This window comes from Siphateles boraxobius, unplaced genomic scaffold (assembly GCF_051911475.1).
Source record: "Siphateles boraxobius isolate OS27281-9 unplaced genomic scaffold, OSU_SipBor_1 26, whole genome shotgun sequence".
Taxonomy (NCBI): Eukaryota; Metazoa; Chordata; class Actinopteri; order Cypriniformes; family Leuciscidae; genus Siphateles; species Siphateles boraxobius.
Window position 1 is genome coordinate 9,580,098 of NW_027508876.1, and position 18,261 is coordinate 9,598,358.

At 36.4% G+C, this 18,261-nt stretch overlaps 1 protein-coding gene across 2 annotated transcripts in view; it reads right to left on the reverse strand.

Annotated features, from left to right (window-relative positions):
* Positions 1 to 16,537, reverse strand: part of mppe1 (metallophosphoesterase 1) — a 64,777-nt gene extending 48,240 nt beyond the window's left edge. For both annotated transcript variants that reach the window (XM_077244359.1, XM_077244358.1), the window contains exons 1-5: positions 15,979 to 16,537; positions 15,418 to 15,526; positions 6,393 to 6,496; positions 3,230 to 3,310; positions 3,040 to 3,148 (exon numbers count right to left, since the gene is read on the reverse strand). In XM_077244359.1, the coding sequence (XP_077100474.1) occupies positions 3,040 to 3,148; positions 3,230 to 3,310; positions 6,393 to 6,496; positions 15,418 to 15,526; positions 15,979 to 16,205 (630 nt within the window). In that variant the 5' untranslated portion in view covers positions 16,206 to 16,537. The remainder of the gene's footprint in view (positions 1 to 3,039; positions 3,149 to 3,229; positions 3,311 to 6,392; positions 6,497 to 15,417; positions 15,527 to 15,978) is intronic.
* Between the last annotated feature and the right edge of the window lie 1,724 nt (positions 16,538 to 18,261).

Consider the following 18,261-nt stretch of genomic DNA (forward strand, 5'->3'; position numbering starts at 1 on the left):
TCTCTTGGTTGCGCTGCTTCCAGTATTGCATATTTATTTTAACGTTTTTAACCAATTATATTTCAGACATCATGTGTTGCCAGGGTAAAATAAATCTGCCTTGAGGCCTTCGTAATAGACAGTGCGGGCGTCTGTAGTTTAAAATGAATGGAAATGAAACCGTTGCTTTAACCAATCAGATAATCAGTCAGATTTAATCAGCCAATCAGATTTCGATTTGACTGCACTGGGGCCATCTAGCAGGCGTACAATAACGTCGGCATTTTCACGTCCTTTGATTGGGTGGTCAGGGCGTGTACTACTACTGGTAGTCAGAGGCTGAGGTAGCTAACCGCATCTGTAGCGAACTGCAGAAACTTAAATAAATTCCTGTAGATTTAATAGTTTTTCAACCAACAAATTAATGTTTGTTTCCCTCCTCGACCCCCAGCAGGGTCAATACTACCGGAAAAATCCTTTATTCAGCCTTATCCAGCTTAACGCAGAGTCACAGAGGTTGTTGGGACTGAAACGCACAGATAACCTGTACACCAGAGTAATTGAAGTCTTTTTGATAGTGATCGACCGATGTATCGGTTTACCGATATTTTTCCCTTTATTTAAGCATTTTCCCATAATCGGGAATCGGTTTTGTAATATCGGATTTTCGATAAACGGCGCCATCTTGTGGCCGTTTTGAGAATTCCGCCATTGCAGCCCGCGTCTGAGGAGATCAGTCAATAACAACTCTGTGCACAGGTAAAGTATATGTTCTACTTGCTTTGCTTTAATTATTCAACTTTATTTAACATAACAGACATGCATGCAGAAATGAGATTTGAGACATAAATGCCTGATATAGTTTATTTATGCAGCTTGGTTCTAAAAAATTGAGACGAACTCATTGAGCCACGTAGCGTAATCCGTCATGTCCTTCCCCAATAAAGATGTAACTTTACATGAATTAAATAAAACAGACATGAATGAGTGCATGTTGAAAATAAAAGCGCTGAATTTAATTCTCTATCTGTTGTATTTGCTCACCATTAGTCTCGAAAAAAAAGTTCGTTCATATTGCTGAGCACTCACTGGGTTGATGATCAGGAATGCTCAAGCACGGCCACTGAATGAAACTTTTGACAAGATTATCTTGTTTAAACACCCTAGATTATATTATCATTTACTACATAGCAATTATTTCGCTAATACACATCTAAATATACCGCTTTGTGGAAATTAATTATTTATTATCTGCACGCGCGATCGCGGTTGAGTAACGTATAGCCTAATGTTATAGTTATGTGTAAATGCATAGATAAACAGCACTTTGTCATAAAGCATTTCATGATCTAGACCGACAAAAATATTAATAATAATTAATAACATACTAGTTGGAAAATGCAATGATGTATATGCTGTTTTGTTTGTTACTTTCCTGATGTTATAGGCTATTCCAGCTAATATTACCCAGTGTATTCCTCACTCTTAGTTTAAACCTATTAAACGGCACATAAACCTTCTAAAACTGTTTAAAATGAATTACATTTCTGCAAAGGTGATATGACACCCCTGTCAATTATTTTTTCCATATGAAAACATTAGACTTTTAACATTTATTTTGCCTATTGTTAACATTGTTGCTGCTGATGCTTATAAATGATATGTATAATTTAGATATAAATTATATAATGTAATAATATAAATGTTTTTATTGTAATTTGATTAGTTTACCATTTATGAAAACAAATAAACATATCCAAATATGTTAGAATAGTTTTTGTGCTTTATTTTTTACCTCATCAAAGCTTTTATTTTTAAACAAAGACACTTAGTAACAGTGCACTTTATTTTGTGGACTCAGACCCCTCTATTTATTTGTGTATAAATATAAAGGTTTTTTTTTTGTATGCAAGGAGGGAGTGATTGTTATAAATAAAATGGTTTGTTCAGTTCATTTGTGTTGTAATAATTGTGCCAAAAACAGAAGTATAACAGTAAATAAATATCGGTTCTGCATATCGGTTATCGGGCACATACACATGCAAATAATCTGTATCGGTATCGGTTATAAAAAATCAATATCGGTCGATCACTACTTTTTGAGGAAAGAAATTAGGATGGATTTTGTGTAAAACATGATCAGTAGTTTTGGTGAGTATAATGCTTTTTTTGCCCCCGTTTTTTCCGTGGTGAATAGGATTTTCTACATTTTTCTTGTAAATTTATGATCTAATGTTTTTTTTCAAACATTCAAACTATTGTAATGTCTGACAAGGTACTACTGTAACCCTTGAAGGACAAGACAAGAGAGGCTCCGTTTCTGAATCCTTTATTCAGCCTTATCCAGCTTAACGCAGAGTCACGGAGGTTGTTGGGACTGAAACGCACAGATAACCTGTACACCAGAGTAATTGAAGTCTTTTTGAGGAAAGAAATTAGGATGGATTTTGTGTAAAACATAATCAGTAGTTTTGGTGAGTATAATGCTTTTTTTGCCCCCGTTTTTTCCGTGGTGAATAGGAAATTTATGATCTAATGTTTTTTTCAAACATTCAAACTATTGTAACATCTGACAAGGGACTACTGTAACCCTTGAAGGACAAGACAAGGGAGGCTCCGTTTCTGAACTTATAATCGGAACGCAAGAACCACTGTAGCCAACACTAACGCACACGCCGACCTCACTCGCTCGTGAAATCATATTTATTTTGTCCATCAAAATTGTGCTTTCACTTTAATTGAGCGTGAGCAGTGCAGCAAAAATAGACTTATAAAAAAATAAAACAATCGCGGTTAGATCAAATAATCACGGTCAGACGGTAATTTAATTACCGCAACAGGCCTACCCCCAAGGGGTATGCAACCCCCTGGGTTTAAAACAAACAATACCGCTTGTGGTAAGTGTGCATCCTAGAAAAGAAATGTAACCAATCACAGAATGCAGCATTAGCATCAATACATCAAAAAGAAAAAAAAGAAAAAACAGCTGGTTATAGTAAGGAAGAGAAATTCAATAATTACAGTTAATGATGATACTATTATATCTAGAATCTTTATTACCTGAAAAGAGCAGTTAAGAGCATGTGAGAGTTTGTATAACTCCTCCTCTACACGTTGGCAGATGGGGCAGTGATCACCATGTAGTGCAACACTATTCACCAGCAAGAAACTGTGAAAATAAACAAGTAATACAGAGACAAACTATTATAAATCTTGGTGGAGGAATTGATGGAAATGCTTAGAAACTTACTTGACTCCTTTAATGGTGAGGATCCTTGCTGATGTCACATTAAATACTTGCTCAAACCGCTCCAACTTCTGCTTAGTCATTCTGCCAAAGTAAGAGAAAGACAATAATGGAGCCACACCTTAGTCAAATCAGGCACCTGTACACACACCTTCTGAAAATGGCTTGAATATAAAATGACCTTCTACATCCTGTCAGTCTTTATTTTCAACACACTCTTTTTTTGATTTTAGAAACATTAACAATAAAACACAACAAAATGAAACAGAAAAAAACAAACAGAAACAACTACAAAACAACAGCAATTATACTATAGATATGTCAAAACAATGGTACATTAATATCATGACGTAGTGCATGGTTACACAGAAAATAAATAATTTTGTTCAGCTTCTATCAAAAATCTACGGAGCACGGGAAGTCACCTGTGGAAAAAAAAAAAACAGTGGCGTCGGTTTTGGTGTAGGCTGTCTTTTGGTGTAGGCTACGTCAGAAATTTGTTCAAGGAGACAGAGTGCTAAAGCAGCGCATCATGTTGTTTTCTTTATTTTTTAAAATGCATGACATTTTGTAGCCTAGTCATTTTGAATGTACACAAATAAAAATATACATTTTACTGTTTCGAATGACAGAGTTTTAAACGACAGAGTATTAAGTTATTTCCCTAGCCGAGGAACAAATTGAAGTGATGGCGCCGGCGCATCGTGCTTACACAACATATTATCAGTTCACTTCTGGTTCTGGCATTGCTGAATTGACATCGCAGCCTGTTCATAATTAAATTAAAACAGTCAACCAAACATATAACAAGTTATTCTGCTTAATTTAATTAGTCTTTTGAAAAATATAAAGGCTGTGCTGGTCAGTCATAAGTTGCTGTTATTCCAAACTCATTTCCCTTGAAGATGCTGATTTAGCCTTTGTCTATATTAGGTCTCGACTGAAGTACGAACCCTTTTTTACATTAATAGTTAGCATCCACATGTTACATAGCAAATATGGAAACGTTGGACCGAATGAGAGAAGAACGAACCCAACGTTGGTACAGAATCAGTTTCGATTCAAATAAATTTGATTAGGCTTGGCGTTCAAAATTATGCTGAATGTTGTTTGTAATTAAGGGTACAATAGGCTATTTTTATAGGCTTCTATGTATATTTTTATTATACATATGAATATTCAAGCTTTTTATTCATTTTTCTACCTCAGACCGAAAAACAAAAAAATCAAGCTGAATTCTTGTTTTTCGTTTTTTTGGAAAAAATGAAAAAACGAAAAAGGAACTGTTTTCTAATTTTTCTACTTTCAATATTAAATCAAAAAACAACTGATGGAATGATACACGGATTTTCTACAAATACATTATTTGAAATATTTAATAATATAAGATCTGTGTAAATCCGTGTAGGTCTGTGTATCTTTTGGTCATTTGATTTCCTGTTTGGAATGGAATAACGAGAAATGAAAACCAGCTCGTTTATTCGTTTTTTTGTTTAGTTTAAAAACTAAAAATTAGATTTTGGCTCGATTTTTCATTTTTCGTTTGTGGTTTACAAATCGGTTTATGGGTTCGATATTTCATTTGCACACATGGGCGGTGCTGAAACGCCCATTTCATCTGATTGGTCAAACTGCACCGCCTTCAGTACGAGCTTTTCTTTCTTTCAGGCAGAATAAGAGTCACGAGTGTGGCACTGACAAATTCACTTTAATAAAACAATATCTGAAACCACCACTCACTGTTAACTACGCACAATATTTGAAGCAGAAATATGTTGCTAGTCACGTAACGCGTGCTGTTTCGATTTGCAAGCGACCCCAGTAATGTGAGCCACAGTAGGCCTACATATGACATTTTAGCATGATGTATTTCCCATTGATAAATACAGTGCAAATAGATCCGTCTCTTTGGATAAAAGGGAAGTGGAAATAAAAATCAATAATAGGCTGAACTGTACCATGATCAAATATGTTCGTAACATTAAATGTCCGTAGATCCCTTACGGAACAAAAATATATGGGAATATACTGCAAAATATATACAAATGCAAAATAAATACATTTCCATATATGGGAAACTAGTGGTTATATTTTTCAATATACTGCAATATATGATTTGACCAGGTATGGCTATATATTAATGAATACTAAAATATTTATAAATGAAGACAAAATAGCATTAAACGTAATATTCACAAATTTTTATCTTTTATTGTGTTGCCTACATATATTGCACATACATATTGTTCTTACCAGAACCAGGAAGTACGACCATATTAGCCCGGTTCTGTCAACACTGCATTGGCTCCCTATTAAACATCGTATTGATTTTAAAATATTGCTGATTACTTACAAAGCACTAAATGGTTTAGCTCCCCAGTACTTGAGCGAGCTCTTAACGCATTATAGTCCTTCACGTCTATTGCGATCTCAAAACTCCGGCCAGTTGATAATACTTAGATTATCTAAATCGACTGCTGGCGGTAGATCCTTTTCCTATTTAGCACCAAAACTTTGGAAAAATCTTCCTAACATTGTCCGGGAAGCAGACACAGTCTGTCAGTTCAAAGCTAGACTAAAAACACATCTCTTTGACCTAGCATTCACATAACACTCTATAGACTTCTATAATTCAATATTAGGCTGCTTAGATTAGGTCAGCCGGAACTGGGAACACTTCCCTCAAATCCTGATGTACTCGTTACATCATAAGAAGAATGGCATCTACGCTAATTTTAGTGTCTTTGTTTATCCCAAGGTTTTCCCGCAGCCTGCCGGATCCAGGCCGTTTCCAGATCTGACGAAGGACTTTCGCCTGGACCTGATGACAATGCAGTGCTGAAGTGCCAACTAGCCTCTCCCTATGGAGGATCCCTATACCACTCTACAGATAAAGCGTTGTGGAATTTTTCGGTTCGCGTACCTACCCAAAGTGATAAGATAAAATAAAAATTCTTCATCGTTAAGATTATCATAAAGATAATGTTTCCCCAAATAGGGGTAAATTGTAATAATTGTAAAATTTGTCAAAGATGTTTCAAAACTTTTTTTTTTATATTTTTCAATGTACTGCAATCCTTACTGAAATATTATACAGTGAAAACATTTTACTCTGACTCAGAAGCTCTAATAGACAATATGGGTAAGTGAAAACCCTTAAACTCACTCGTTATGGAAGCCGATGTCATGATTTCCAATAAGAACCACAAGCTTTGTGTCACTAGGATGACGGAAGATCCATTTAAAACGTCTGACATCATCATCCCAGTCCTGAGTGGAGAGCACAGCACAGTCATAATAGCTGATGGCAGTGGACAATTTTAATTTGAAACTATGCTTATTTATGACACGTCTCTGTTTAAAATATGAACCAACAAATTGGTAGCTGATTCTCTTTTGACGTGATTTTTTTAATGCTTTTTTCCTCCATTTTTATGTATTTGACCTCTGAAATGAAGTATCTCTCAGTCCTGAAAAAGGATCTGATAACTGCCATGCATTATTTAAAAACCATATAAAAAGTTATAAATAAGAAGTTTATCTTTTGTGCTTGACTGTAAAATTTCTAACTGACTTCATACTTTAAAAGCTTGATTTTCACCACAGGGGGACTTTAATGTTGTTTATATGTCTATTGTGTTTTTAATATGCTTTAAGCTTTTAATGTTGTTTAAATGTCTATGGTGTTTTTAATATGATTTACGACAAACCATGTACAAATGCATAAGTCAACACCATTGCTAAGTATTTTCTCGTTAACCCTCTGAGGTCGACTATGGCCCTGTCCCAAATGGCGCACATGCGGACTTTCGGTCTCGTGGACTTAAATTGCGCGTGCTCGCCGAGTCTACGAGTCCGTAGGCCGTCCCATTTAGCATTTTAACGCTCTGAAGTGTGCTCAGCAGCGCCCCCTTTGTACCCTTGAAGCGGTCTTCCGCGAAGCCCGCATAGATGCAGGCTCCACGCACTTTAACTACCCAGGGATCCTTGCGAAATGCCAATCAGAAAATGGATGGGAGGAGATTGCTCACGGACTGTTAACATGGCTTTACGATATAGGCGTACATTTTACCAGTTGTTACTTACAGTTTATACAAACATTATCGACCAGTGGTTGATATCTCAAACATAATAATAGCGTGTTAAATAATACGATCGCATTATGATTCATTACATAAATAGAACCGAATGTCATGGCTTTACTGAGTCATATAAACGTAGTATGAATATTGAAACCTATACATTTTTCATAAACTCATTAACATTTTAATTTTGGGTTAAAATTGAACATTATGTATTATTATGTACAACTGTATTGATCATTTACATAACCATGACATTTATTCTAATGCCCAGGTGGCATATACAATTATAGAACTGTAAAAGCAGGCTGTGTAGTTCACATGGACATAAGATTTGTGAAAATAAAATAAATCCTCTTCTCGATGCTAAAGACAGTAATTTTTTTTAATGATATTTGTGATATTTTTCTAATAAAGGGACTGATGAGATGACCTTTAAGTTTATTCAGCTCCGACGTCTGAGCTGAGACCTTCTTCCTGTTTCCGGCGTGACGATCGAGTCTGTCCCAAAAATACCTCTCAATGTGCCCTCGCGGACTCGCGCTAAGGGCCCTATAGGTCTGCACTACATGACGTCACCGAAGTGTGGACTCTGAGGAAGTCCACAAGTCCGGAGGGTGCCATTTGGGACAGGGCCTATCGCGCGGGCGCGATAGTCTCTGTTTTTTTTTATCAGTGCAAAAGAAACTCAAAATACTCTGTTGATTTTGATCTTACATATTATCTGTTGTACATCATTAGCTCCTGTTAAGTATATATTTTTTTGTGGATACTCACAATAAAAACAAAGTGTTGTGCTTTTCGCCAAATAAAGAAAAACAAACATGATGCGCGTTCTGCCTTCTGTCTGTCAGTTAAGTCCATTCTGAAACGCGACCGAAAATGAACTGTAATTCCGCGAATACTTGTCATACAGAGTGTTTTTCCATAATGAAGCTTGAACTCTCTTCTTTTAAATGAATTAATTTATATAAAAAAACAAATATTCTCAGTTTATGTAATCTGTATGAAAAGAGAGAGATGTCATTCTTTTTCATTCCAGCTCATTATACCTGATTTCGCGTTAATGTGCCACGCCCACGGAGAGCGCGTGGTATTCAAACGCAAATGATCTAAGGCAAGCAATGCGAACATGCCAACGCCCACCAGCTGGATTATAAAACACATCGTGTTTAGTAAGTATCTTACTACAGCTGTGTACACAGCGTATCCCTACGCTGTGAGGAATAATACTATCTAATAATCCTGGAAAATGTACCAGAAGTGCTGGTAGTTTCATTTCGAGGAGCAACGGATCCAGCTGATGTAGTTATCATTTATTCTTAAGTGCTTTGTTCTAATCGCGATATTGGGCCGTTCATTCACTCTCGCACTTACATTAGTAAACGTTATGTTTACATTAACACATCCAAACTATATTGCAATAGCCTACTAAGATGAGTAAAAATAGACTGAAATATGTTGAAATAAAATGTCTGTATAAGCACGGAGTGCAAATTCACATGTATATGCTAATATATCATACACAATATGTTACAGACTAAATATGAATGTTTAGACAAGATTTTGTGATTAGTTTTGGATAGATTATAAAGTTTTGATTGTAAAAAAAGACTACGGTCACATTAAATAGGTACGCTTTTGTTCACCAATTTCTGCTCATAGTTAAATATACTATAGTATGATGTTTTGTCAAAAATAAAGTAGGTATATTGAATTATCAACTAAGATGTTATTATAGTGTTTGTTCCAATATTCAAACTAATGAATCCTTACCTTTTTTAATACGTATGATAAAATGTATACTTTTTACAAAGAAATACACTTGAAATATTGTTAAAATTGTCATTGTTGTTGTAATTGTAACCTATTTGTAATTGGTTACAATTTCTAATTGTGAAATATGTATATATATAGATAATTTCTTTTGTCCTTGCATTCTTTGGGACCCTGTGACACACCTGTGTGAAAGGCTAATTAATATGCAGCTCATTATGTATGTGGCACATTATCCGGCCTTTGTCTTCTCAGGTGTGAACACGCCTCCACGCATATTGCCTTTCCAAACAAAAGGTGTCTTTTAAATTTAAATCAATGTATTGATTTTTTTAAATGATTAGGCAGGATGATTTTCAGATCATTTTGAAGCAAAAATTCTAGGCAACAACACTCATTAGTCAAAAGTCTTGTGGACACATATTTAGTATGTGTTTTGTGGCCTTATTTCAGACACTTTAAGTTTTAGTTTTTTCAATAACCACGCATAAACATTCTCTAAAAAATACAAACATGTACATACATGTTGTTCACATATTATGGTAGCCCTGTTTGTGCTAAATAGAGTGTAATTACACCTTTGCCATTAATATGTTTATAAGCAACTGAAAAAGCACAAATGTCAGGGCATGGCAGAACATCTCAAGGACCCCAATAACCCCTTAGACCCCAGAGGGTTAAGGCCTTGTTATTCGTTACGTCATTGTATTTATTTTAAACCGCTGAACGGTTAAACTATACGTTTTTTCTCATATGAAATAATCGCGTCTAAATAATGGTGTAAATTCTAGCCTAGTTATCTAGTAATTCGCCATTGTCTGCGAAGGGAATGTGCTGTTTTGATTTGTGAAAGAGTTGCATGTGACGTCATGACTGACTGCGCTGAATACTCAATGCATGCTTTCAGCACGGCCTGAACGCTGCTCCGTTCGAGTTGTGTTGTTGGTTTGCATTGGTCTCTTAGCAAGACTAAGAGTTATCAAGAGTTATCAGCATAAACATGAGTGTAACTAGAGGGATTGAGTTACAGACTTTGAATTTGCTATAGTGACATTTCAGACTGTCTTCTGTCTGTGTACCAAATTTCGCAACTTTGTACCAAACGGTTCTATGGGCTGCCATAAACTCCCAGAGCAGAAGAAGAAGAAACGGAAGAACAATAAGAACACCAACGATTACGATAGGTGCCTATGCCCCTTCGGTGCTTGGCCCCTAATAAGAATAAGAAAAAGAATAAGACGACCAGCGATTACAATAGGTGCCAACGCATTTTTGGTACTTGGACCCTAATAACATCTTAAAAATGTAATTCCATCTTAAAAATATATCTAAATTACGGATAGGGTTGGGTACCGAAACGCGGTGCCAATTGGGAACCGGCTCCGACATAAACGGTAGTAACGAGACCGAATAAGAACGAAAATTTTGGTGCCTGATTTCGGTGCCTGACTCTCTGTCTTACATGCGCTTCATGAGGCACACACGCACACATACGCAAGGTCTCTCGCTTTCTCCCTCTCTTCCGTGCTCGCGCTACACGCTTCTCTTTTTTTCGCATGCGCGCTCTTGCTCGCTCGCTCTAGATTCCGGGAGATTTTAACTAATTTGCGGCCATCAGGGAGCATATCAATATGCAAGAGACTTTTTGCCAAAAAAGGAAGCTTGTCGGCAGCACGGGGCCTCGAGCTTGGCGGTGAACGCAGCGTCTCGTTCCCTATTCAGAGAACATAGGTTACACCAGTAACCAGAGACGTTCTCTTTCATAGGTTCACTCAACGCTGTGTAGCTAAGACGCAGTGGGAACGAAATACCAAACCTGCCAAGCTAAGCCCTGCCGTAACTAGTACAACAACCAGATAACTTACATGACTGGATCAAGCAGACAAAACATGGGAACCTGGAGCCATGTCGAGATTAGATTACGCTGGTAGTAATCTCTATTAATCTCCAGTATTATTACATTGTTTTATTTGATATCATGTAAATGCAATTTTTTATTTTATTATGGTTTTATTATTATCAGCTGTATTTTTCTTAACCCTCAAAAGGTCTTCATTTCCTGTTTACACTTCAGGGCTTTGGGGTCTATACGACCCCAACAATTGATAGAGTAATTGTACAAAAATATACATTTTTATTCATACAAATTATATATCATTTTTTTTGTTTACTTCTAATCTATTCATTAATGCTGTGTTTTGGGAGATATGAAGTACTTTTTTTACCTATTTACTGCAGAATTCCTCCACTACACCATTAGCATACGTATGAAATATTAATTTTTTATGAAAAAACACATTAATGATGATCAAATTTAAATAGGAATTGTTTCTGGATATTGGTCTAGGTCAGGGGTCGGCAACCCGCGGCTCCGGAGCCGCATGCGGCTCTTTCATCTCTCTGATGCGGCTCCCTGTGGCTTTTGAAAATAATGAATGAGTAATTAATTGATTAAAATTTATTTAATTTTAATTCGTTCGTTTTTAACATTTTCGCACGTATGATCACACACCGGTGTGATCAGTCTTGGCTGGTCCCTGGAGCGTACGCTAGAACGGTCAGTGCATCACGTGATCAACTGCTAAATTCAACCGTGCTGTTGCGAGTTGGCTGGCGCTGAGCCAGAGACAGACGCGCTCAGTGCTGTCATATATCACAACTATTCAGTGTTTTCAACCACATAATGTTTATTTTAGGTTTCAGACATTTAAATACACATAAGTACTAGCAAAAAATATATATTTTGAGTTTGTAAAATACACACTGATGTCTATGGAAGCGGCAATAATGGTCCTTTCCATTATAAAAAGACAACACGTTTTATTCATATCAGATACACATTGTGTAAGTAGCTTTATATTTTACCCTATTCCTCTCCCAGTTCACCGGCCACTTTCACGTATTTCGTGAGAAGTTGAGGAATTGACGTGTTGTAAAATAGCATCGCGCAGCCCATATCGCACAAGACGCACATACAGCTCAACTAACGCGCACGTTATAATACATTGTTTTTTCCTCATAAATGCGAACACGAAAAACAATTTTTTTAAAGATGTGGTAGCATTGCATCTGGACGGGTTAGTGATAATCCGTGTCGTGATTATCTATTGTCTGCTATATTTAGGCCTACTTCTTATTTGTTAAATAGGTAATTAAAAACCTACAGGTAATTGGTCGATGAAACATTTATTAAAATTAAGATACAATTAATACAAAACGAAATTCACTTTAAAGAAAGGCTTTGTGCTTTCTGTTTGAGGTCTTTGTGGAAGTTTTAGTGCCGCTTTCAGAGAACTGTCACATATTTGACAGTCGGAATATAGGTGTTTCTTGTTATAGCTAATACATTAGTGAATATTTTGAATAAAGGAAAAATGACAATGTGGTTGCGCACGTGACAAGCAATGACGCGTCACCATGGCACACAGAGAGAGGACGGCATTTTTGGTTTGCTGCCGGTGGATAATTTAAGTTCGGCGTTTTTTCATAAATTTAGTCATTGAGTATTTTAATTTATTTTACTTGAAAGTAACCTTCAAGCCAACGTCTTTTTTTCGGAGTTCAAAATGTTTTTGTTGCATGCAGAAATGTAATTTCGTTTTCTCTGCAGTCATTCATTGATTTAATAAATGCAACACATTATAGTTTGTTTATACATAATAAAGACAATACATAAATAAATAAACTTATATGCAGTGTTATTTCATTGGGTTTTGTGGCTCCCAGCGTTTTCGTTACTGTGGGAAACGGGTCCGAATGGCTCATTGCGTGGTAAAGGTTGCCGACCCCTGGTCTAGGTGTTAGATGCATAATTCTGCAATCTGCTGGCTAGATGTTTTTTTTGTAGATAATATGTTTTTAGCCTTAAAGTGTAATTACCATACACTTCCAGCAGAGGCCCCATAGAGATCCATTCATTTTTCTGGATGTGACTTACTGCTCTTATAACAGCTTTTGTTATGAATATATATATATTTAAACGCTTAAAATACATGAAATCAGTATTTTGTCAAAGTTTAGAGTTATTTTTGTTCCTGTTTGAGGTCTTTTGAAGTATCTTGTTATTGCAATAATGCTATATAAATTTTGCAGTAATGCCAAGTAAATTTGCAATAATGCCACAAGTTACCACTAAAAGAAAATACTTGATTGCAATTTCATATTATTTCAATTATCGAAATGTATAAAATGATTGACTTTAGAATCAGAAATTAATTTTCAAAAGGAAATAAAAACAAACAGCTATAGGCGGATATGAACAGGAGTGAAGAATAAACACCTGTGTCTGTGTGTGTCTGTGTGTGTTTGTGTGTGCACACGTGCGTGTGTGTGTGTGTGTGTGTGTGTGTGTGTGTGTGTGTGTGTGTGTGTGTGTAATCATGCTCATTCCACATAGTTTTTTTCTCTAATGCCTGGCCTTCATCTATGTGTGAACATTTTTAGATTCATGCTGGAATTATTGATTTTATTTCCCAATTTCTATAAAAAGGCTCTCTTTTGCTGTCACACCTGTTTGTTTGTTTGTTTGTTTGTGTGTTTCTCTGTGTGTATGTTATGTGTGTGTAGTCATGTTCTTTCCATATTACATTTGTGCTCACATATCATACCTTCATTTGTGTGTGAAAATTTTTAGATTTATGCAGAAATTATTGATTTTATTTCCCAATTTCTATAAAAATGCTCTCTACTGCAGTCACACCTCTCTCTATCTGTGTGTGTATTTATGTCTGTGTGGGCACACATGTGTGTGTGTGATAATGTTCATTCCACATTGTATTAGTGATCTCGTACCAGGCCTTCATTTATGTGTGAGAATTTTCAAATTTATACAGGAATTATTGATTTTGTTTGCCAATTTCAATAAAAATGCTTTCTATTGGAGTCATACGTTTATGTGTGTTTGTGTGCGCGTACACGTGTGTGTGCAAGTGATCATGTTCGTTCCACATTGCATTTGTGCTCTAGTACCAGGACTTCATCGCGGTATGGAAATTTTCAGATTTATTCTGGATTTATTGATTTTTTTTTGACAAATGAAAAATAAAAAACACATTTTTTCGATTTTCCCATTCATTTCAATGTGGGGTCATATTGACCCCGAAGACCAGAAGTGTAAAAAAAATGTTTACGTACCTATAGAACAACCGAATCAAGCCCAGTTTTTGTGTGTGTATAGATAGATAATGTAGGAAAAGTTACCAAATCTTATTCCACTGAGATGAAGGGAACCATTTTTTTTTACTAAGGAAACGTCGATTGTGGTCATATAGACCCCAGTGTCCACTGCAGTCCGTAACTTTTTTTCCAAAATATTTTTTTGAGCAAGTACATAACCAGCCAGTATTCAAAACGATCTGCTTGTCTTAGCTCGATTCAAAACGGTAAGTCTTTGCAGGCACGTCTTTGAATCATTACGTCACATCTGTACACATAAAGAAGGTGTCTCGGGTAGTAGGCTATATTGCGTGTGAGGATGTTTGAGGTCGAGATTTAAAGCCTTCTCTCACAGCACTTTATATAATTAAACTATCAATTTGATGGCTGATCCAGAAAGGTTCAAACGACAATCACAAGTGACACCTGGAGATTCACCCGTAATAAGATGCAAAAGACTTCAGACTTGCTACAGAAAAAAAGAGACAGCAACCGGCCCATGCGAAAACAAGGATAAATATCGGAAGGGCATTAAATGTAGTCATGTAGTTAACGTTTTGAGAACAAAGTATAATTTGCATGGATTGACGTGATATGATAAGCGATCGTTAGATTTAATCAGTGCAATTTACTGCAATTCTTTTTTTCCCATAGTTGGTCGGAACAAAAGTTGATGTTACGTACTTCAGATGACATTTTTCAGTGAAAATTCCCAAAAAGTAGAATCTGTGATTCCGAATGACAGTATCCACACCGGCGCGGTGACTGACAGCCGCACATTCTCCTCAAAACATTAGATTCATCCACCCTGTGCCATGCCGAGGCACAACCCACCTAAAGTTGATAATTACGCGAATAACTGCAGATTTGGAACAGAGAGCGACAAAGAGGAAAAACTACGGACTGCAGCTTTAACTAACATTAACTAATATTAATAAATACTGTAACAAATGTATTGCTCATTGTTAATGCATTAATTAATGTTAATAAATTAGACCTTATTGCAAAGTGTTAGCCAAATTTCATTAGAAATGAGATATCAAACAAACAAACACTAAAGCAGAGGCCTAATGCAGTATGCATGCAATTATTTTAGACACAGCCACAGCTAATTGTCATATTTTTCAACCAGTAAAGACAGTCTCCTGCTTTGTGTTTATGTTGTACCATCAACTGTACCTGACTGGAGCTCCACTTGCCCTCATCAAACACGTCTCCTAATATGAAGACAACTTCTGGATTTAGAAGCCACAGAGATGTCTGGAACGCTCTTTCCATCTGCCATTCTCTGTGAAAATATCATAATACTCATAATTAAAATGTGCAGAGCTTTCTAAAATTAAAAAATATTTATTTTTTAAATTACTTTGCCCAATGTAATAAATATATATATATATTCTTTTGTAATGTTCACAGACATTTTTTGTCTTAGTAAATCAAGACTTTCAGATGGATTTTGAACTCCTCTATTTGATCCGTTTATAATTAGATGAAGTATACTGCTAAATGTTTAGGTGATTAGAGTCCTGCTCTAAACATGTCCTACAGCAGCACCATGGTACAGTGATGATTTGTGATGGAATCATATTCATGTAACGTTACTATGGCATTTACACAGTAGCCTACTCCAATGTACTGTAACAAAATGTCTCAAAAACATATGGCAGGACTATTAAAATAAAACTTTTTTCTAGCGGGTTTAGATAAGCAGATCGTAAGATTATGACACCAGATAAATACCTTCTGAGTTTGTCGAGCCAGTGTCCTCTGATGGCCCCTAATAAGTGAGTATCAGAGAGAAATAACGCCCGCAAAGGTGAATGTGAATCTTCAGCTTCAATATGCGGCCATGAGCAACGCAGAATTACAGGATAATAGATCACATATTCACACAATACAAACACGCTGACAAAAGCAAAAATCAGAGACACAGCTAATCTACCACTCGATCCAAACATCGAGATCATTATACGAACCCGTTTTATTACTGCAATAGTGCACGAAACATGTTAAATCTGTACGCAAATGAAAAATCGCCTCTAGCGTGCTCAAAGCAATATGCTCCTCCTCAGCTTCATTCTCAACAACATGTAATTTTTACATGAAAAAAACAACATCGAAACGGAAGAATCATTACAATGTTTTCTCATAAAGTCGCTGTATATCTTGATGAAAAATGCATCAGCATAGCCTATTGCAGATCACGATGTTTTTAAATCCTCTCAGGGTAACTGGCAATGTTGCAAGACCAGTTTTGCTAAACAGACAAACGTCACAGCTGTGTGCGTGTGATGAACATCTGAGCATAGACATCATATAGATAGACGCCCTATCGACCGCTACTGCCTATTGGCGCGGACGAGCCGTGGGGCCGCCATCTTAAACCGGTCACCCGCTCCGCTCAGTGTAATCTGTTTGGCAGGTGCAATGAGCTGCCAGCGCATTTAAATAATCATATCTCACTGAATACCGAACTGATTTTCACGCGGGTTTTTTTGCTGCAAAGGTCATACACGTAGCTACGATACAGGACACATTGAATATTTTGTTCACAAAATACAACTAATAGTATGGTCATGTTAAATGTTAAATCTTACTTGTGTAAAGTAATCCCCGAGTGATGGTCCGCCGAATTGAGCAGGAATATACTGCACAGTGCTCTGAAATCTACTGCTGCTATGCAACGCAAATAGGAGTATGACCTGCTTAATATGGCGGCCGCATTTCTTGCGCCACAGCGGCCAATAGGGCATCTAATCTCTATATGATATCTATGCATCTGAGCGGACATTCAATTCATCAGATTCTGTGCGCGCTTGAAGAGTGCCATCCAGTGGTCAGTCATAATATTACGACATTCCATTAAAAAGACTCCGTTTTAACCTTTAAACCTTTAACCTTAAAGTTTTAGAGCAGTAAGATTTTTACATGTTTTTAAAGGAAGACTCTCATTATAGATATCTTAACTGTAATTTTTGATCAATTTAATGCATCCTTGCTGAATTATGTCTACTTTCTTTCATTTCTTTCCAAAAAAAATCTTACTGACCCCAAACTTTTCAACAGTAGGCCTAGTGTATAATGTTACAAAAGCTTTCTATTTCAGATAAATGCTGTTCATTTGAACTTTCTACTCATCGGAGATGTTCAACTTCACTTTCATGTTCATCAAACCATTCAGTCACACGTCTTGCTGTGTGTATTGGTGCATTATCATGCTGATACACGTCACCCCCTTCAGGGTACAATATTTGAACCATTAGGCACACATGGTAATCCAGAATGGTTCGGTAGTTCTTGGCACAGGAGAGAATGAAATTATATTGCAGCCCAAACCATTCCTGATCCACCCCCTGGGCATGCAACCACACTGTAAACCGTGAACATGGTATTTCTATCTGATTCTACAAATTCAAATTTTGTTGTTGTAACCTACTTCAATCAGTTTTACGTAACATAAAACAAGGGAATGCAGTTATAACTTAATTGAGTTGCACTGACCCAACAAACAATTTCCAGTAAAGCTCAGGATGGACACATGTGACGCATGCACTCCAGCTCTTTGCTAAAATTAGCTAAACATTAAAAATGAGCTTCAAGGAGAAATTGTGAGACAGCAAGCCAACATTGAATAAACATTGTTTTTCCATCTGAATCATCATTATGGTTGATATTGAAATTTCAATGCAAAATTAATGTTGAACCACCATTACCCTGTCGATGAAAACCTGATGTTATTAATGTTGATGGCAACGATATTGGAACAACATTGATCTATAGTTATCTTCATGATTGATTAGGCATTGATATTTGGTTTACAGGGCGATCGCTGAATGTGTTGAAAAGTCATTGATTTATAGTTGACCGGGAAACGACGCTGTGTTGAAAAGTCATCGACATATAGTTGACCGGGAAATATGATTGAAAATGCATAGATATATAGTTGACCGGGGAATATGATTGAAAATCAATAGATTTTTGGTTGACCGGGAGATCACCGGCTGTTATACCAACGTACTTCAC